Below are 22,866 nucleotides of genomic sequence, written 5' to 3' on the forward strand. Positions count from 1 at the left end.
AGAGACACAAGCAATCAGAAGATACCAATTGAAGCAAGTAATCAACGGATATCAATTGAACCAACTAGACCAAACATCATACGTGCCACAAAAATAAAGATATTATGATATGAGCAGAGGATTGTGCTAAAGAAACTAGAGAAGCTCCCCATGATTTGTGCACATCAATAATTTTTGTATTTGGATACAAAGTGCACAAAATAGGATCATAGCTCCCCCAAAATCAATAGAAACTTACAACAAGTGTAAGTGAGCATATAGGAAACAAAACCTAGTACTTGCAACAAACACATGGTTGAGCAACAAGTAAAAGAGGCAACTTAAGAAAGGGCTCAACCAAAATGATGTGTGTGAGTCAAGGCAAAACACTTGAGAAGACTAAAGTACGGATGAGCATTAAGCATCAATAAAGTCTTGAAAGAATGAGGCACATGGTGCAAGTCCTATCATTCCCACACACAACTACAAATGGGTTCACAAGCTTACTAATAAGCATATAAAGAACATATGCTTGTGACAACCCGTCGTGAAGATAGAAGATGAAAGCCTCATCAAGACGAGGGATACCAATTAAGATGGCAAAAGCCTCGTAAAGATAAGCATGAGGAAAATAATCTTCACCACACAAGAGTGCATCAAGATGCAATGATAGAAGACACGCACTCAAGGCAAAAGCTTTCACGAAGCCACCAAAGAAATAACATAAGAAAGACAAGGTGGACGTGAAAGAAAGGATATCAACTAGATATGCAACTTATCTCAAGTGTATAGGATTCTAGGTAGACGAAATCATGATGATATATATCTACAAAGAAGGATGTACACCCGAAATAGTTACAACACGAGGAACAAGATATCCAAAGGGAGGTCATACATATACCAATAAGATATTTGCTTGGAAGCATAGCACATGGCTAGATATGGTCTTATTGTATATAAATGAATTCCTACCACACACCCATCAAAGAAATCACAACTAGCAACAAGAGATCATTATTGGGATGCTTTGAGAAAGGGAACACGTATCACAAGAATGAATGAATAACATGCCATGATACAACCTACACAAGGTTGATGCAAGAAATGTGTGCATGAAGAATATGAAGATACTTGTTACCGAGTTAACATTGGAAGTATGTAGTAGATACCAATTGAAGGTAGATAGTAGTTCATTGATCATCCTAGCTCGAATCCAATAAGCACATGATGACAACACCTTCCTTGTGAGTGAGCCGAGCATCCAATGTATCTCCAATTGTTCCTAGAACAACAACACAAACAAAATGGTACCCAAACTCTTTGGTACCAAAGAGTTAGAAACACCAACAATACATAGGACAAACTCCACATAAATATGTGCATATAGAAAAGGAAATGAAATTCATGCACATCTCATCCAATTTGAGACTTGGTGGAGTTTCCCTTATATATTGGGTCGAAGAAAGAAAGCATGCCAAAGATACTACATGAAGTTAATATGCATGCTCAAGACTTTCAAGAACCGATACCAAATGACAAAGAAAAACCAAGTGAAGAAAAGATACCAAATGAATAAAACATCATTTGGAGGATATCCATAAAAGATACATCAAGGAATGAGATATCCATTGATACACTCAAAAAAGGTATCAATCTCCCAAAAGAGAGGATGGTTCCAAACAAACCAAGCTCTCTACAAAGTTTCATGATGGCACAAAGTACCAAAATGAAAACGGCTTGCCTTCCACCAACACACACTTGATAAGGATCGCAAGACGAGTGTTTTATAGAAAATAGGATAGCTCCCACAAGACTAGTGCATTGAGAGAATTTGCATTTGAATACAAAATGCACAAGGTGGGATCACCACTTTCACTATATCTAGAAAACACTAAACAAGATCCACAAGTGGTATGGAAGACAAAGAAAGATGATACAATCCTTGGCAAGAGAAAAGGCAAATAAAAAACAAAAGCCAATGTAAAGATGATCAATAAATTCTACCACAAAAGTGAGTACCAATTGTCAAAAGACAAGAAGTAAATGGAAATAATTCCTGGTGGTAGATAGCAAGGATATCCGACATCATCTTCACACCATACAAAAAGCAAATTGCAACTTGTAGAGCTAACATGCCACCTAGGAACAAGATAATTTACAATATCAACTCTAGATGACAATATCTCAAATGTACACATTTTACAATATCAACTCTAGATGACAATATCTCAAATGTACACATTTTCTAGGCTAGTAATATACACATAGCATATTACTCCCCCATAATGTGATACCAATTAAAGATAGACAAGAGGCAATTAAAGGATCCAACAAGAGATAATTAATGGACTATTTAGAATTGGAATTTCTCATGAGAAGACATACCACATAGTGACTAGATAAGCTTGCAATATCAATACTAAGTGGTATTCCCCATGTACCCACCTTTATAGGATTGTGAAGTGCACAAAGCACATCACTCCCCCATAATGGGATATTCCATTAATCTCTCACAAGAGCCAACTAAGAAATAAACAAGATGCAAAAGGCTCAACGCATGACACACACGTACATGATGTGCAAACCAACACACACATACTTGATTGCTCAAGATAATCAAGTTGGAAGCACAACATATACAAACACATGCAAGGAACAAAACCAAAACATGCAAGGGGCAAGTAACTTTCAATGTAAGCAATTGAGGTACAAGTTACCGCAAGGAGGCACATTGGATATAAGATATAATCTTGATGATTCAATTGACTTGGCTTGAGACAATAAGAATGATGAAGTACACTTAATTCTTCATAATGTAGCCAAGTCTCCAATGACCTCCAACATCACCTATTGATCAAGTTTGAGCTTGTTGGTCCCCAACCAAGTTGGGTCCTAAGAGGTTAGTCACAATAGGCTTGGCTACCCAAATGGTTCTTTGCTTAAAACCACTTTGATTACCAACAAACTTGGCAACCACATTGCCAACCTTATCCTTCCCAAGAGAATAGACATCATCAATAATAATTGGGTTGGATAAGTTACCACTAGTGCATGAAGAGGTGAGGTGACCTTTCTCGCGACATAGGTAGCAACGTCTACTCTTCACTTTCTTCTCACTTGATTTCTCAACTTGAGAAGCATAAGCTTGAGTCTTCTTGGGAAGAGGCTTTTCTTCAACTTGAGGTTGAGAATGAGAGTGTACTTGTGGTCACTTCCCTTGTTGCTTGTCACTAATGGGCTTCTTCTTCAATGGGCAAGATCTAACATGATGCCCTTCTACTTTGCACTTGAAGCAAACAATCTTGGCCGAATTATTGACTTGTTCTTGGCCCTTCCTTTTGTTCACCTTGGACTTCTTCTTCTTGTTGGAGTTGAATCCAAGTCCACCTTTGTCATTTGGGGATTTTTGCACACTCAAGATATTATTGAGTGTGGATTTCCCTTCATGACTCTTTTCCAAGTCTTTCTTCAAAGAAGTGACTTGGGCCTTGAGCTCTTTGATTTCCTCTACATGGTTAGTCTCAACACAAGTACTAGAGGAAGTATAAGCTTCATCGTTAGAGCAACAAGGCAAGGAAAGCAATTCATCACAAGATGTACCAACATTGTGAGTAGATGAATTACAAGGACTAGCACATGGCAATATAGCATTTTGACTAGAATTAGTGCTAGTATCCACATGAGGCTCACTAGATGTTACCTTAGAAATCATGGCCTCATGAGATATCTTTAGCTCATTATGGGATACTAGAAGATCATCATGAGAGATTGAGAGCTTTTCATGGTTTTCTTCCAATTTCCCATAATTGCTAGATAGCAACTCAAGTTGAGCCCGAAGCTCAACATTCTCCTTCAATATGGATGCTTCACAAGAGATAGAGTTAGTAGCACAAGCATCATCATTAGCAACAAGAGGAGAAGACAACTTGGCAAGCTCTTTTGAATAAGAAGCTTTAAGTTGAGCATGAGACTCGGTGAGTTTGATGAGCTCACCCTTAATGACCCTTGAGCCATTTTCGAGGTGCTCAAAGTCCTCAAGGAGTTTAGCATGCGCAACTTCAAGCTCCTCATTTTTAGTTTCAAAATCATTGGCCACCTCAAGAGCTCTATCACGAGATTCCCTCGCTCTAGATAATTCTAGAGCAAAAGTCTCCTCAAGAGATTCCTTGATGGTTTGTTCAAGTTCAAGAGCTTGAGAGAGGTCCGCAATCTCATTAGCGTAATCATTCTCATGACCTTCCATTTGATCAATGGTGACCTCATGCTCCTCAAGACGAGATTCCAACTCATCAATATATTTCTTGCCCTCAATAGCAATAGACATGATTTCCATGAAGTTTGAACGAGCAATTTTATTCTTAAGAAGAGCTTTAAAAATCATTTCCCCCTTAATTTTTAAGGAGGCAACATCATCATTCTCTTCATCATAATCAACACCATCATCACTCTTGCCATCATCAATATCATCACAAGATATATTGGGATTCAAAGTGGGAGATACCTTTGAAGCCTTGGCCATAAGGCAAAATGCAATAGATGATGATGTAGGATCCGTTGAAGCACCATTCAAGACCACATCTTGTTCCATGGGATGTTAGGTTTCCTCTACATTGTTAGCACAACAATTCGAGGAAATATATGCATTTTTATCATGGCAACAAGACATAGTAAACATATCATCATGAGATTTAGTCAAGCAATTTCTACATGATATGCAAGGACTATCAACACAAGCATATGAAACATTTCGAGTGCTCGAAGTGTTAAAGCCCAAAGAAGGAGCATTGCAATAAGATAGTGATGAAGGATCATCCACAATAACATACTATCATCATTGCAATGACCAATACTACTCACCATATCATTACCTTGTGGCAAACCACATGTAGGTGAAGTAGAAGAAGTTGAGAAGACTATACGACTGGAGGTGGAGGGAGAACAATCATCCCCACAAATCTTGGACACACCATATTTTTCTTGAAGCTTCGTCCACAACTCATGAGCATCCCAGAACGGCATGAGTTGAAATATAACTACATTGCTCAAAGCATCGAAAAGCACATTAGAAGCTTGAGCATTAAGATAAGAGTTTTTCTCATCCTCTAAAGATAATCTTTGGGGATCCTTTGGAGGAGAAAAACCCATATCTACAATTCGCTCTAAATTTGGGTCCATGACCCTAAAGAGATTAAGCATGTGAATTACCCAAACATCAAAATTTGTGCCATCGAAACTAAGAGTGTTAGAGAATCCTAATCCCCTAGTCGACATCTTTACTCTCTAGGCGGTAAAGCCTAATAAAGAGAGACGAGGCTCTGATACCAATTAAAAGATCATGGATGTCGCCTAGAGGGGGGGGGGTGAATAGGCGTTTTAAAATAATTATGATTTAGGATAGAACAAATGCGGAATAAAACTAGCGGTTAATTTGTCAAGCACAAAACCTAAAACAACTAGGCTCACCTATGTGCACCAACAACTTATGCTAAGCAAGATAAGCAACTATGTGATAGCAAGATATATGACAAGAAACAATATGGCTATCACAAAGTAAAGTGCATAAGTAAAGAGCTCGGGTAATAGATAACCGAGGCACGCGGAGACGACGATGTATCCCGAAGTTCACACCCTTGCGGATGCTAATCTCCGTTTGGAGCGGTGTGGAGGCACAATGCTCCCCAAGAAGCCACTAGGGCCACCGTAATCTCCTCACGCCCTCGCACAATGCAAGGTACCGTGATTCCACTAAGGGACCCTTGAGGGCGGTCACCGAACCCGTACAAATGGCAAACCTTGGGGCGGTCACCGAACCCGTACACTTTGGCAACCCTTGGGGGCGGTCACCGGTACCCGTCAAATTGCTCGGGGCGATCTCCACAACCTAATTGGAAACCCCGACACTTGCCCGGAGCTTTACACCACAATGATTGAGCTCCGAACAACACCAACCGTCTAGGGCGCCAAGGAACCCAAGAGGAACAAGCTCTAGGGTGCCCAAACACCCAAGAGTAATAAGCTTCTCAAACTTCACTTCCACGTATCACCGTGGAGAACTCAAACCGATGCACCAAATGCAATGGCAAGGGCACATGGAGTGCCCAAGTCCTTCTCTCTCAAATCCCACCGAAGCAACTAATGCTAGGGAGGAAAATGAGAGGAAGAACAAGAAGGAGAACACTAAGAACTCCAAGATCTAGATCCAAGGGGTTCCCCTCACATAGAGGAGAAAGTGATTGGTGGAAATGTGGATCTAGATCTCCTCTCTCTTTTCCCTCAAAAACTAGCAAGAATCCATGGAGGGATTGAGAGTTAGCAATCTCAAAGAGGGTCAACAATGGGGGCAAAAACGATCTCAAGAGATAGGGAACCATTGGGGAAGAAGACCCTCTTAAATAGGTCCCCACGAATCTGCCCGTTATGTACAGAATAACATAGGAGCGGTACAACCTCTATGAGCACCGGTACAACCGGTAACAGGCAATAAGCGGTACAACCGGCCCACAACCGCCCAACAACCGCACCACAATAGAGACCAGTCCGGTGGTAGAGCGGTACATGACCGGTACAACCTTCGGACCAATTCTGGAGCGGTACAACCGCTCCAAACACCGGTTGTACCGGTCAAGCGGTACAACCTCTCCATCGGGCGGTACAACCTCTCTGTGTAAAACAGGCAATATCAAAACAGCCACAACTTTCGCATACGAGCTCCGAATTCAACGAAACCAAGTTTGTTGGAAAGCTAACGACAAGGGATAACACAATCTTGAGAGAAATATTAATAATAAGCAAATGAGAAAAGGACCATAATAAAATGGTGAGAACCCTTCCTCGGATAAGACCGGTAAAACCTCCAACACCGAAAACATCATAGAAGATGCATGCGAAGTCCGTTTTCGATGAACTCAAGCTTGTCATCAAGATGACCATAAGCTCTAACACTCACAAATGGAACCAAACAAGAACCAAGAAAGATGATGCAAGGATGCAATGGTTTGAGCTCTCAACTAATGATATGATCAAGCTACTCCCTAGAGAGCCCCCCTTGATAGTATGACGATCGATCCTACAACCCGGTCTCCCAACTACCACTATGAGACCGGTAAAATAGAAAACCTATCAAGGGCAAACCTTTGCCTTGCACATAGTCCACTTGAGCTAGATGATGACAATCTTGACTTCCTCAAGTTGGACCACCTTTCTTGATTGTGTTGGCTCGATGAAGACTAGTTGATTGCTCCCCCGTACTCCACTATGGGTGAGCCACTCTTTGGCACATCTTCACAATTCCATTGACACCACAATGGACGGCAAGCTTCAAGCTTGATTGCTCCCCCATACTCCATTATGGCTGAGCCACTCTTTGAGTTGCTCCACTTGAACTTGCACACTGCAAACTTGATGATGATCACCACTTGATGTCATCCTCCATGGGTTGTATGAGATCTTCCTCTTGACGCAAGACCATGGAAACATACCTAACCCCACAAAGAACTCTCACGTAGACCATGGGTTAGTACACAAAGCGTAATGGACAATGCTTACCATACCATGGGATCACTTGATCCCTCTCGGTACTTCTACGCTTTGTGAGTTGATCAACTTGATTCACTCTTGACTTAGTCTTGATCAACATTGAATCTTTCCAACTCTCTTCATTTGGATGATGTCTTGAAGGTAAAAATGAATGATCACACAATCTTCTTCTTCAAGACATGCTTGCAATAAGCTCAACTCACACATGACCAATCTTTGGATAATTCCTTGAAAATCACTTTGGCCATCTCAACTCACACATGACCAATCTTTGGATAATTCCTTGAAAAGCACTTTGGCCATCTCATAAACTCCTTAAAACCAACACATGGACTTCAAGACAATCCTATGGACAAATGCTTCAAATATAACTCAAGGCAATCGTTAGTCCATAGAGATTGTCATCAATTACCAAAACCACACATGGGGGCACCACATGTCCTTTCAGGCAGTGAAGAAATTGTTGAGGTCTCTTCACAGCTCCTTTTGATACCTTGGCCCTGATGATACAAGAGCGTCCTGATTACAAGTCACTTGACCCCGCTGATATTCCTGAGAGACTCAACACTCATGAATTTCAACAAGCTGAGAAGAGAGATATGTATGGTCCCAGCTATGGACGACCTCGTGATGTGAAGGCAAAGGCTAAAGAAAAGGAAATTTCTTCATCTGAAGAAGAACAAGAGGTAGCTGAATGTAGTACAGATGATGCTGAGGAAATTGGCCAAGAACTGGCCATGCTCGTGAGGAAGTTTTAGAAGTTCTCCAAAAGGAACCGCTTTGGAAAGTCTTCAAAGTACGATTCAAAGAACACTGAAGCATCCGCTTGTGACTACGACGAAAGAACTTGCCACAAATGCAAGAAGACAGGTCATTACATCGCTGATTGTCCCCTCTGGAAAAAGGGGTCAAAGAAGAAAAGATCTAGCAAGGACGATGATTCTTATGACAAGAAGAAGTCCTCAAAGTACTCATCAAAGTCCTCATCAAAGAAGAAAAGCACCTCCGACAGAGCTCATGCTTTCATTGGGAAGGAAATGGATTTTGAGGAAGAATTTGAGGAAGATGAGGAATCTGAGGAGGAATCTAACTCTGGGGTTGTAAGCTTGTTCCTCACTATGCAGTTCGTCAACAAGTCCATCTTCGACCATGAAGAAAAGGGAGACTCCACCAACGCTGAAGACTGTGTTGATGACTACGCTCCCACCTATTGCTTCATGGCAAGAGGTGCCAAGGTAACCTCATGAGAAGCTTACTTTAATACTTCAAGTGATGATGACTCTGAATGTGAAGAAAAACCTAGCTATAAGAAACTTGTTGAAGTTGCATCTGAACAACAAAATGCTATGGAAAATATTCAAAAATTGCTACAAAAGTCATGATCTGCTTGATGAGGAAATGGATCATAGTCAAGGTTTGTCTGAGGATCTCAGATGCCTTAAGTCACAATATGACAAACTTGTAAGTCATCATGTGGCGCTCTCAGCTGCACACGAGAAGCTGTCCTATGAATTTCTTCAAAGTAACTAAGAGCTCGCGAAGCTGAGAGCTTCTCATGATGATCTTCAGAAAGACAATGATTCATTACTCGCTCAATAGATCAGCGCTTCTCAGGAAGAATTTATTGCTCTATGCCGAAAATGCCTTGAACGTGTTAATGCAAATTCTTCAACTGAATGTTCAAATGCTTCAAATGTTGCTATATCTTCAATTGTCTCTGTGGTTTCAATTCCCTCATGATGACCCACAAGTATAGGGGATCAATTGTAGCTCTTTTCAATAAGTAAGAGTGTCGAACCCAACGAGGAGCAGAAGGACATGACAAGTGGTTTTCAGCAAGGTGATGTCTGCAAGTGATGAAATTGTAAGTAACAGAGTAGTTTGATAGCAAGATATTTTGTAACAAGCAAGTAATGATAATAGTAGCAAAAGTGCAGCAAATAGCCCAATCCTTTTGAGGCAAAGGACGGGCCAAAATGGTCTCTTATAGTAAGCAAAGCGTTCTTGAGGGTACACAGGAATTTCATCTAGTCACTTTCATCATGTTGTCTTAATTCGTGTTCGGTACTTTGATAATTTGATATGTGGGTGGACCGGTGCTTAGGTACTGTTCTTACTTGAACAAACCTCCTACTTATGATTAACCCTCCTGCAAGCATTCGCAACTACGAGAAAAGTATTAAGAATAAATTCTAACCATAGCATTAAACTTTTGGATCCAATCGGTCCTTATGGAATAGCGCATAAACTGGGGTTTAAGCTTCTGTCACTCCTGCAACCCATCATCTAATTGCTACTCCACAATGCATTCCCTTAGGCCCAAATATGGCGAAGTGTCATTTAGTCAACGTTCACATGACACCACTAAGGGAATCACAACATACATACTATCAAAATATCGAACACATATCAAATTCACATGATTACTTGCAACATGATTTCTCCCGTGACCTCAAGAACAAAAGTAACTACTCACAAATGATAATCATGCTCAAGATCAGAGGGGTATTAAATAGCATATTGGATCTGAACATATAATATTCCACGAAATAAACCATATAGTAATCAACTATAGGATGTAATCAACACTACTAGTCACCCATAAGCACCAATCTATAGTTCTGGTAACAAGATTGAACACAAGAGATGAACTAGGGTTTGAGATGATATGGTGCTGTTGAAGATGTTGTTGGAGATTTCCCTCTCCAAGATGGGAGAGTTGTTGGTGATGATGATGACGATGATTTCCCCCTCCGGGAGGGAAGTTCCCCCGACGGAATCGCTCCGCCGTAGGGCAAAAGTGCTCCTGCCCAAGTTCCGCCTCGAGATGGCAGCGCTCAGTCCCGAAAACCTCCTCCTATTTTTTCTAGGTCAAAATGACTTATATACCATAAGATGGGCACCGGAGGAGGGCCTGGGTGAGCACAACTTACCAGGGCACGCCTGGGCTCCCTCGTGCGCCCAGGTGGGTTGTGCCCACCTGGTGGGCCCCCTGGTAGTTATTTGCTCCAATATTCTTCATTTATATGATGAAAATACTCCGTGAAGTTTCAGATTGTTTGGAGTTGTGCAGAATAGGTGGCCTGGCATAGCTTTTCCAGGTCCAGATTTCCAGCTGCCGGAATTCTCCCTCTTTGTGTGTACCTTGCATATTATGAGAGAAAAGGCATTAGAATTACTCCAAAAAGCATTATTATGGATAAAACATCATAAATAACAGTAGGAAAACATGATGCAAAATTGACATATCAACTCCCCAAGCTTAGACCTCGCTTGTCCTCAAGCGAAAACCGAAATCGAAAAACATGTCCACATGCTTAGAGAAAGAGAGAGGTGTCGATAAAAAGAAAATACAGACATAGAACCATCATGTTCATTATTATAACAACAACAAACTTAAACATAAAACTTTTATCAAAGAACTTTTATCATAGACTTCTCATGAATAAGTGATAATTCATCACACTATTGAAGTATAAAGCAAAAACTCTATCAAAAACCAACAAACTATGTTCTCAGTCAACTTTGCAACTACAATTCATCATCTTTTCAAGAAGGCATGTATCAGAGCCTTTAGGCAAGTCCACATACTCAACCATCATATAGTCTACTATGATTGCTAACACTCACCGCGTACACATGAGCAAAATGTTTCAACCGGACACATAGAAAGATAGACATAAAAGTAAAAGATAGGCCCTTCGCAGAGGGAAGCAGAGGTTGCCATGCACTTATTTGTTTGTATACTCAACCCGTTAGTGCAAAAGAATGTCACATTGCATTGCCCCTTGTGATAGTGACCTTTATTATGTAGTCTGTTGCTTTTATTCCTCACCATCACAAGTTCGTGCAACGCTCAATTTTCTATTACACTAAATGATCTGACACTTTTATAAGCAATTTTTATTGCCTTTTTTCACCGATGACAACTTACTTGAGGGATCTTGCTCAATCCCTAGGTAGGTATGGTGGACACTTGAAAATAAGATTTGGGTTTAAGGGTTTTTGGATGCACAAGTAGTATCTCTATTTAGTGCGGAATTTTTGGCTAGCAAAGATAGGGGGCAAGCACCACATGTTGAAGGATCCATGACAATATGACTTCTATGTGAATATAAACAAACATAAACCATTAAGTTCTCTTCCTTGTCCAACATCAACAATTTTGGCATATAATATTTTGATGAGGGCTCAAAATCACAAAAGATTTCTAGGATAGTATATTTATATGTGAATCTTCTCTTCCCTTATTAATTCTTTCATGAGTTGCATCATTGACTAATGTTATGTTTGTCAATCTCTAATAAAATTTTCTACTTATACTTTTCCTTATGTGGTGTGATCACCTACCATAAGATTAGTATATGATCTTTTTGACTTATTTCCTTTCTTTCATTTATTTCCTTTCTATTTTACTTTTATTTGCAACATGAAAGTAAGGAAAGCAAAAACTCAGACTAAACTTTATTATACATCTTGCACATGATTACAAGGATAGATAACTAAGCAAACTCTCAAAAAGAAAGGATCGAACTAAACTTTTATTCATCTAAAGCAAAAGATCGAACTAAAATAAATAAAGGCAAAAAGATAGTGGGATGATACGATACCGGGGCACCTCCCCCAAGCTTGGTGGAAGCCACGGGGAGTGCCCATACCCAATACTCAATTCTCTTTTGGTGATGAAGAACAAGGTGGTGGTGAAGAGATCTTGTCCTCGGATTTCCATGCCAGTGGTCCACCATCATAAGAGGAGTGAATCCCACGGGTCCTGCAACTAGCAGCCAAACTCATACCTTTAAACCTCGCCTCCTATTCAAAGACTTGGTTTTGGATATCATAGATCTGGCTTTGGAGAAAATTGATTTCTCATTGAGGATGAAGACGATGTCCTTCATGGTCTTGCCATCCACCTTGAGATCACGGGAGAGGTCTGTGATCATGAGGTGATTGGCATTGAGCCCACGCTCCACCATCCCCTTGCACAGGAAGACATCTTGCTCCATAGCTTCAAGTATGGCCTCCACAGTTCCCGTCCCCTTAGGACATGGCACATCGCGAAGGTGAAGCACCCCGTCATGCATCTAGATGACCTGAGGGTGCTGCATCACCTCCCGCAGATATGGGTTGATGACGTTCTTGAAGAACTTGTCCTTGGAGGAGCTTGAGGTGGCCATGGTAGATGGGGTCTAGCAGAAAACAACAAGAATAGAGAACAGAGGATTTCTCTGCGATATAGTGATCAACAGGTTTGCGAAGTATATATAGATTTTTTTATCTTGGGGGACAAGCAAACGGAAGAAAACGGAGTCCGGAAGGTGTCCCGGGTGGGCACAACCCACCCGGGCGCGCCGTGCGCTTCCTGGAAGTTTCTTATTTTCCTATTTTTCTAAATATTCCAAAACTGACAAAAAATATTTTTGCGGATTTTTCGGAGTCCGTTTACTTACCGTATCACGCACCTCCTTATTTTCACGATTCTTGGGTGTTCTAGAAGGAATCTTTTATGTGTTCTTCCAGTGTCAAAGTTTGGATAATATTACTTTTAACATTAATGGGCATACCTGAGATATAATGTTTTATTCATTGCCCATTTACAACCTTCGGGTTAGTACCTTCGGAATTATTTATTTTGATGGCTCCAGGCCGATAAACCTCCTCGATAACATAGGGGCCTTCCCATTTTGAGAGGAGTTTTCCTACAAAGAATCTGAAATGAGAGTTGTACAAAAGAACATATTCTCCGAGTTTAAACTCACGCTTTTGGATTCTTTTGTCATGCCATTTTTGAACTTTTTCTTTGAATAATTTTGAATTTTCATAAGCTTGGGTTCTCCATTCATCTAATGAGCTAATATCAAATAACCTCTTTTCACCAGCAAGTTTGAAATCATAATTGAGTTCTTTGATAGCCCAATATTCTTTGTGTTCTAACTTAAGAGGCAAATGACAGGCTTTTCCAGAAACCATTTTATAATGATACATACCCATAGGATTTTTATATGCTGTTCTATAGGCCCAAAGTGCGTCATCTAATTTTTTAGACCAATTCTTCCTAGACCTATTGATAGTCTTTTGCAAAATTAATTTTATTTCTCTATTGCTAAGTTCAACTTGACCACTAGACCGAGGATGATAAGGTGATGCAATTATATGGTTAACATCATACTTGGCAAGCATTTTATGGAAAGCACCATGAATAAAGTGTGAACCACCATTAGTCATTAAATATCTAGGGACTCCAAACCTTGGGAAATAACTTCCTTAAGCATTTTAATAGAGGTGTTGTGATCAACACTACTTGTTGGAATAGCTTATACCCATTTAGTAACATAATCAACAACAACTAAAATATGTGTATACCCATTAGAGGAAGGAAAAGGTCCCATGTAATCAAATCCCCAAACATCAAATGGTTCAACAGCAAGTGAATAATTCATAGACATTTCTTGACGCTTACCGATATTACCTATTCTTTGACATTCATCACAAGATAAGATGAACTTACAGGCATCCTTGAAGAGAGTAGGCCAGTAAAATCCAGATTGCAATACCTTGTGAGCAGTTATATCTCCAACATGATGCCCTCCATAAGCTTCGGAGTGACATTTCCGTAGGATTTGTCCCTGTTCATACTCAGGTACACAACGTCTAATAATACCATCTACTCCTTTATAAAGATGTGGGTCATCCCAAAAGTAATGTCTTAAATCATAGAAGAATGTTTTCTTTTGTTGATGTGTAAAGTTAGGTGGTAAATATTTAGCAACAATGTAATTAGCATAGTCAGCATACCAAGGAGTACCATGAGCACCATTTATTGCAGCTAACTGCTCATCAGGAAAACTATCATCAATAGGTAGTGGGTCATCAGGCACATTTTCAAGCCTAGATAAATTATCAGCTACGGGGTTCTCAGCTCCTTTTTCTATCAATGATATGTAAATCAAATTCTTGTAACAAGAGAACCCATCGAATAAGTCTAGGTTTAGCATCTTTCTTTTCCATAAGGTATTTAATAGCAGCATGATCGGTGTGAACAATTACTTTCGAAACAACAATATAAGGTCTAAATTTATCACAAGCAAAAACCACTACTAAGAATTCTTTTTCAGTTGTAGCATAGTTTTGTTGAGCACTTTCTAGAGTTTTACTAGCATAATGAATAACATTCAGTTTCTTATCAACTCTTTGTCCTAGAACAACACCAACATCATAATCACTATCATCACACATAATTTCAAAAGGCAAGTTCCAATCAGGTGGTTGAACAATAGGTGCAAAAATTAAGGCTTTCTTGAGTGTTTCAAAGGCTTCTAAACAATCATCATAAAAAACAAAAGGAATATCCTTTTGCAGAAGATTCGTAAGAGGCCTAGAAATTTTAGAAAAGTCTTTGATAAATCTCCTATAGAAACCAGCATGACCTAAGAAACTACGAATACCTTTTATATCTTTAGGACATGGCATTTTCTCGATTGCATCAACCTTAGATTTGTCCACTTCAATACCTCTTTCAGAAATTTTATGACCCAAGACAATGCCTTCATTAACCATAAAGTGGCACTTCTCCCAATTCAAGACAAGATTTGTTTGTTCACATCTCTGCAAAACTCGATCAAGATTTCTTAAGCAATCATCAAAAGACTTCCCATAAACAGAGAAGTCATCCATGAAAACCTCAACAATATTTTCACAAAAGTCAGAGAATATAGCAGTCATACATCTTTGAAAGGCAGCAGGTGCATTACATAAACTGAAAGGCATACATCTATAAGGATAGGTTCCAAAGGGACAAGTAAAAGTGGTCTTTTCTTGATCAGGTTGAGAAATAGGTATTTGTGAAAATGCAAAATATCCATCAAGGAAGCAAAAATGTGTGTGGTTAGTGATACGTCTCCAACGTATCTATAATTTTTGATTGCTCCATGCTATATTATCTACTGTTTTGAATGTTTATGAGCTTTATTATACACTTTTATATCATTTTTGGGACTAACCTATTAACCCAGAGCCCAGTGCCAGTTTCTGTTTTTACCCTATTTTAGGGTTTCGAAGAAAAGGAAAATCAAACGGAGTCCAATTGACCTGAAACTTCACGGAACTCTTTTTTGGAAGGAAAGAAGCCCAGAAGACTTGGAGTGCATGTCGGGGGATCTACGAGGAGGTCACGAGGCAGGGGGCGCGCCCTCCACCCTCGTGAGCCCCTCGTGGCCCCCCTGACGTACTTCTTCCGCCTATATATCTCCATATACCCTAAAAACATTGGGGAGCACAATAGATCGGGAGTTCCGCCGCCAGAAGCCTCCGTAGCCACCGAAAGCCAACCTAGACCCATTCCGGCACCCTGCCGGAGGGGGAATCCTTCTCCGGTGGCCATCTTCATCATCCCGGTGCTCTCCATGACGAGGAGGGAGTAGTTCTCCCTCGGGGCTGAGGGTATGTACCAGTAGCTATGTGTTTGATCTCTCTCTCTCTCTCTCTCTCTTGTGTTCTTGAGGTGATACGATCTTGCTGTATCGCGAGCTTTGCTATTATAGTTGGATCCTATGATGTTTCTTCCCCCCTCTACTCTCTTGTAATGAATTGAGTTTCCCCTTTGAAGTTATCTTATCGGATTGAGTCTTTAAAGATTTGAGAACACTTGATGTATGTCTTGCTGTGGATATCTGTGGTGACAATGGGATATCACGTGATTCACTTGATGTATGTTTTGGTGATCAACTTGCGGGTTCCACCCATGAAACCTATGCATAGGGGTTGGCACACGTTTTCATCATGATTCTCCGGTAGAACTTTGGGGCACTCTTTGAGGTCCTTTGTGTTGGTTGAATAGATGAATCTGAGATTATGTGACACATATCGTATAATCATACCCACGGATACTTGAGGTGACATTGGAGTATCTAGGTGACATTAGGGTTTTGGTTGATGTGTGTCTTAAGGTGTTATTCTAGTACGAACTCTGGGGCTGTTTGTGACACTTATAGGAATAGCCCAACGGATTGATTGGAAAGAATAACTTTGAGGTGGTTTCGTACCCTACCATAATCTCTTCGTTCGTTCTCCGCTATTAGTGACTTTGGAGTGACTCTTTGTTGCATGTTTAGGGATAGTTATGTGATCCAATTATGTTAGTATTGTTGAGGGAACTTACACTAGCGAAGGTATGAACCCTAGGCCTTATTTCCACGCATTGCAATACCGTTTGCGCTCACTTTTATCATTAGTTACCTTGCTGTTTTTATAATTTCAGATTACAAATACCTTTATCTACTATCCATATACCACTTGTATCACCATCTCTTCGCCGAACTAGTGCACCTATACAATTTACCATTGTATTGGGTGTGTTGGGGACACAAGAGACTCTTTGTTATTTGGTTGCAGGGTTGCTTGAGAGAGACCATCTTCATCCTACGCCTCCTACGGATTGATAAACCTTAGGTCATCCACTTGAGGGAAATTTTCCACTGTCCTACAAACCTCTGCACTTGGAGGCCCAACAACGTCTACAAGAAGAAGGTTGTGTAGTAGACATCAAGCTCTTTTCTGGCGCCGTTGCCGGGGAGGTGAGTGCTTGAAGGTATATCTTTTGATCTTGCAATCGAGTCTTTTAGTTTCTTGTTTTATCACTAGTTTAGTTTATAAAATAAAACTATAAAAAAATGGAATTGAGTTTGTCTCATACGCTTCACCTTTTTAATATCTCTCATGAGTATGATGGAAAGGATAATTGTGCTCAAGTGCTAGAAGAAGAAATATATAAAATGTTTGGAACTAAATATTTGAATGATGAGAATGATTGCAATGTTGTTAGTATGAATTCCTTGAATATCCATGATGCTGATGATATGCAAAGCCACAAGCTTGGGGAAGCTATGTTTGATGAAGATGATATCTTTTGTCCCCCAAGTTTTGATGAGCAAATTTATTATGATGAAAGCATGCCTCCTATCTATGATGATTATTGTGATGACACGTATTCTTTAAAGAATAATAATAACAATGAACCTTGTGATCTTGATCTTAATTTTCAATCACATGATCGTTATTTTGTTGAGTTTGCTCCCACTATTATTCATGAGAAGAATTTTACTTGTGTGGAGAGTAGTAAATTCTCTATGCTTGTAGATCATGAAAAGAATGCTTTAGGTGCTTCTTATATTGTTGAATTCATTCATGATGCTACTGAAAATTATTATGAGGGAGGAATATATGCTTGTAGGAATTGCAACAATATCAAGTTTCCCCTCTATGTGCTTAAAATTTTGAAGTTATGCTTGTTTTACCTTCCTATGCAAGTTGATTCTTGTTCCCACAAGTTGTTTGCTCACAAAATACCTATGCATAGGAATTATGTTAGACTTAAATGTGCTAGTCATATTCTTCATGATGCTCTCTTTATGTTTCAATTCTTATCCTTTATGTGAGCATCATTGAAATCATCATGCCTAGCTAGGGGCGTTAAACGATAGCGCTTGTTGGGAGGCAACCCAATTTTATTCTTGTTCTTTACTTTTTGTTCCTTTTTAGTAATAAATAATTCATATAGCCTCTGTTTAGATGTTGTTTTATGCTTTTAATTAGTGTTTGTGCCAAGTAGAACCTTTGGGAAGACTTGGGGAAAGTCTTGTTGATCATGCTGTAAAAAACAGAAACTTTAGCGCTCACGAGAATTGCTGCCATTTTTATTTTGAGAGTGATATTTAGTTAATTCTTTTTGCATATGATTAATATATAAATTCCTCAGGTCCAGAAATTTATTTTAGAATTTTATGAGTTCCAGAAGTATATGTTTGATCCATATTACTACAAACTGTTCTGTTTTTGACAGATTCTTTTTTTCGTGTGTTGTTTGCTTATTTTGATGAATCTATGGCTAGTAAAATAGTTTATAAACCATAGATAAGTTGGAATACAGTAGGTTTAACACCAATATAAATAAATAATGAGTTCATTACAGTACCTTGAAGTAGTGTTTTGTTTTGTTTCGCTAACGGAGCTTACGAGTTTTCTGTTAAGTTTTGTGTTGTGAAGTTTTCAAGTTTTGGGTAAGGATTCGATGGACTATGGAATAAAGAGTGGCAAGAGCCTAAACTTGGGGATGCCCAAGGCACCCCAAGGTAATATTCAGGACAACCAAGAGCCTAAGCTTGGGGATGCCCCGGAAGGCATCCCCTCTTTCGTCTTCGTTCATCGGTAACTTTACTTGGAGCTATATTTTTATTCGCCACATGATATGTGTTTTGCTTGGAGCGTCAATTTATTTTGTTAGGATTTGCTTTCTGTTATTTAGAACAATGTTTTTCATATTTTATTTCAATAAAAGTGGCATTGATAGCCTTTACTATGCCTATGTTACAAGTATACATGTTGCTGTTTGAAAACAGAAAGTTGACCGCTGTTGCAATAATTCCCTAGAGAAGTCAGAATGTGATAAAATGTTGAAACCTTTTGCATATTAAGCTCTGATAAATTTACTACAGTGGGAATTTTCTTTCATAATTTTTGGATCTAGGGAAGTATGGATGTTGCAGCATTCTTTACAGACTATCCTGTTTAGGCAGATTGCTGTTATGTTTGCATTGTTTGCATATGTTTGCTTCTTTAATGATTCTATTTGAGGATAGGACTATTAAATATGCAGAGGAATTTAGTATGCAATGTTGAATAATAATTTTAGTGATTTGCTACAGTAGAGTATGATAAGGTTTTGGCAATGGTTTATACTAACTTATCTCACGAGTCCTTGTTGAGTTTTGTGTGGATGAAGCTTTTGAGATTTAGGGAGACCGTGATATGAGAGGAATTAAGGAGACACAAAATCTCAAGATTGGGGATGCCCAAGGCACCACAATATAATATTTCAAGAAGTCTCAGGCGTCTAAGCTTGGGGATGCCCCGGTTGGCATCCCACCTTTCTTCTTCAACAACTATCGGTTAGTATCGGTTGATCCTAAGTTTTTGCTTCTTCACATGATGTTTGCCATTCTTAGAATGTCATTTTATTTTGCTTTGCTTGCTGTTTGAATAGAATACCAAGATCTGAAATTATTAAATGTTAGAGAGTCTTCACATAGTTGCATAATTATTCGACTACTCATTGATCTTCACTTATATCTTCCGGAGTAGTTTGTCGTTTGCTCTAGTGCTTCACTTATATCTTTTAGAGCATGGTGGTAGTTTTATTTTGAAGAAATAGATGAACTCTCATGCTTCACTTATATTATTTTGAGAGTCTTTAGAACAGCATGGTAGTTTGCTTTGGTTATGAATTTAGTCCTAATATGATGGGCATCCAAGAGGGATATAATAAAAACTTTCATATAAAGTGCATTGAATACTATGGGAAGTTTGATACTTGATGATTGTTTTGAGATATGGAGATGGTGATATTAGAGTCATGCTAGTTGAGTAGTTGTGAATTTGAGAAATACTTGTGTTGAAGTTTGTGATTCCCGTAGCATGCACGTATGGTGAACCGTTATGTGATGAAGTCGGAGCATGATTTATTTATTGACTGTCTTCCTTATGAGTGGCGGTCGGGGATGAGCGATGGTCTTTTTCTACCAATCTATCCCCCTAGGAGCATGCGCGTAGTACTTTGTTTCGATAACTAATAGATTTTTGCAATAATTATGTGAGTTCTTTATGACTAATGTTCAGTCCATGGATTATACGCACTCTCACCCTTCCACCATTGCTAGGCTCTCTTGTACCGCGCAACTTTCGTCGGTATCATACACCCACCATATACCTTCCTCAAAACAGCCACCATACCTACCTATTATGGCATTTCCATAGCCATTCCGAGATATATTGCCATGCAACTTTCCACCGTTCCGTTTATTATGACAAGCTCCATCATTGTCATATTGCTTAGCATGATCATGTAGTTGACATTGTATTTGTGGAAAATCCACCGTTCATAATTCTTTCATACATGTCACTCATGCATCATTGCACATCCCGGTACACCGCCGGAGGCATTCATATAGTCATATCTTGTTCTAAGTACCGAGTTGTAAGTAAATAAAAGTGTGATGATCGTCATTATTAGAGCATTGTCCCAGTGAGGAAAGGATGATGGAGACTATGATTCCCCCATAAGTCGGGATGAGACTCCGAAGGAAAATAAAAAAATTAAAAGAGGCCAAAGAAGCCCAAATAAAAAAAGAGAAAAGAGGCCATAAAAAAAGAAGGCCCAAATAAAAAATAAAAAAATGAGAGAAAAAGAGAGAAGGGGAAATGCTACTATCCTTTTGCCACACTTGTGCTTCAAAGTAGCACCATGATCTTCATGATAGAGAGTCTCCTATGTTGTCACTTTCATATACCAGTGGGAATCTTCCATTATAGAACTTGGCTTGTATATTCCAATGATGGGCTTCCTCAAAATGCCCTAGGTCTTCGTGAGCAAGCAAGTTGGATGCACACCCACTTAGTTTCTTTTTGAGCTTTCATACACTTATAGCTCTAGTGCATCCGTTGCATGGCAATCCCTACTCACTCACATTGATATCTATTGATGGGCATCTCCATAGCCCGTTGATACGCCTAGTCGATGTGAGACTATCTTCTCCCTTTTTGTATTCTCCACAACCACCATTCTATTCCACCTATAGTGCTATATCCATGGCTCACGCTCATGTATTGCGTGAAGATTGAAAAAGTTTGAGAACATCAAAAGTATGAAACAATTGCTTGGCTTGTCATCGGGGTTGTGCATGATTTAAATATTTTGTGTGGTCAAGATAGAGCATAGCCAGACTATATGATTTTGTAGGGATAGCTTTCTTTGGCCATGTTATTTTGAGAAGACATGATTGCTTAGTTAGTATGCTTGAAGTATTATTGTTTTTATGTCAATATTAAACTTTTGTCTTGAATCTTATGGATCTGAATATTCATGCCACAATTAAGAAGAATTACATTGAAGTTATGCCAAGTAGCACTCCACATCAAAAATTCTGTTTTTATCATTTACCTACTCGAGGACGAGCAGGAATTAAGCTTGGGGATGCTGATACGTATCCAACGTATCTATAATTTTTGATTGCCCCATGCTATATTATCTACTATTTTGAATGTTTATGGGCTTTATTATACACTTTTATATCATTTTTGGGACTAACCTATTAACCCAGAGCCCAGTGCCAGTTTCTGTTTTTACCCTGTTTTAGGGTTTCGAAGAAAAGGAAAATCAAACGGAGTCCAATTGACCTGAAACTTCACGGAACTCTTTTTTGGAAGGAAAGAAGCCCAGAAGACTTGGAGTGCACGTCGGGGGATCTGCGAGGAGGTCACGAGGCAGGGGGGCGCGCCCTCCACCCTCGTGAGCCCCTCGTGCCCCCCTGATGTACTTCTTCCGCCTATATATCTCCATATACCCTAAAAACATCGGGGAGCACAATAGATCGGGAGTTCCGCCTCCAGAAGCCTCCGTAGCCACCGAAAGCCAATCTAGACCCGTTCCGGCACCCTGCCGGAGGGGGAATCCTTCTCCGGTGGCCATCTTCATCATCCCGGTGTCTCCATGACGAGGAGGGAGTAGTTCTCCCTCAGGGCTGAGGGTATGTACCAGTAGCTATGTGTTTGATCTCTCTCTCTCTCTCTCTCTCGTGTTCTTGAGGTGATACGATCTTGATGTATCGCGAGCTTTGCTATTATAGTTGGATCCTATGATGTTTCTTCCCCCCTCTACTCTCTTGTAATGAATTGAGTTTCCCCTTTGAAGTTATCTTATCGGATTGAGTCTTTAAAGATTTGAGAACACTTGATGTATGTCTTGCCGTGGATATCTGTGGTGACAATGGGATATCACGTGATTCACTTGATGTATGTTTTGGTGATCAACTTGCGGGTTCCACCCATGAACCTATGCATAGGGGTTGGCACACGTTTTCGTCGTGATTCTCCGATAGAACTTTGGGGCACTCTTTGAGGTCCTCTGTGTTGGTTGAATAGATGAATCTGAGATTGTGTGACGCATATCGTATAATCATACCCACAGATACTTGAGGTGACATTGGAGTATCTAGGTGACATTAGGGTTTTGGTTGATTTGTGTCTTAAGGTGTTATTCTAGTACGAACTCTAGGGCTGTTTGTGACACTTATAGGAATAGCCCAACGGATTGATTGGAAAGAATAACTTTGAGGTGGTTTCGTACCCTACCATAATCTCTTCGTTCATTCTCCGCTATTAGTGACTATGGAGTGACTCTTTGTTGCATGTTGAGGGATAGTTATGTGATCCAATTATGTTAGTATTGTTGAGGGAACTTACACTAGCGAAAGTATGAACCCTAGGCCTTATTTCCACGCATTGCAATACCGCTTACGCTTA

At 39.7% G+C, this 22,866-nt stretch overlaps 1 protein-coding gene across 1 annotated transcript; it reads left to right on the forward strand.

Moving 5' to 3' along the window:
• The first annotated feature begins 8,018 nt into the window (after nt 1-8,018).
• Nucleotides 8,019-8,762, forward strand: LOC147985330 (uncharacterized). Its single transcript, XM_087541516.1, has 2 exons — nt 8,019-8,258; nt 8,421-8,762. The coding sequence occupies exons 1-2, from the start codon at nt 8,019-8,021 to the stop codon at nt 8,760-8,762; spliced, it is 582 nt and encodes a 193-aa protein (XP_087397642.1).
• Nucleotides 8,763-22,866: the final 14,104 nt, after the last annotated feature.

The sequence above is a fragment of the Triticum urartu genome, chromosome 2A, assembly GCF_056163025.1.
Source record: "Triticum urartu cultivar PI428250 chromosome 2A, HENAU_Tu73, whole genome shotgun sequence".
Lineage (NCBI taxonomy): Eukaryota > Viridiplantae > Streptophyta > Magnoliopsida > Poales > Poaceae > Triticum > Triticum urartu.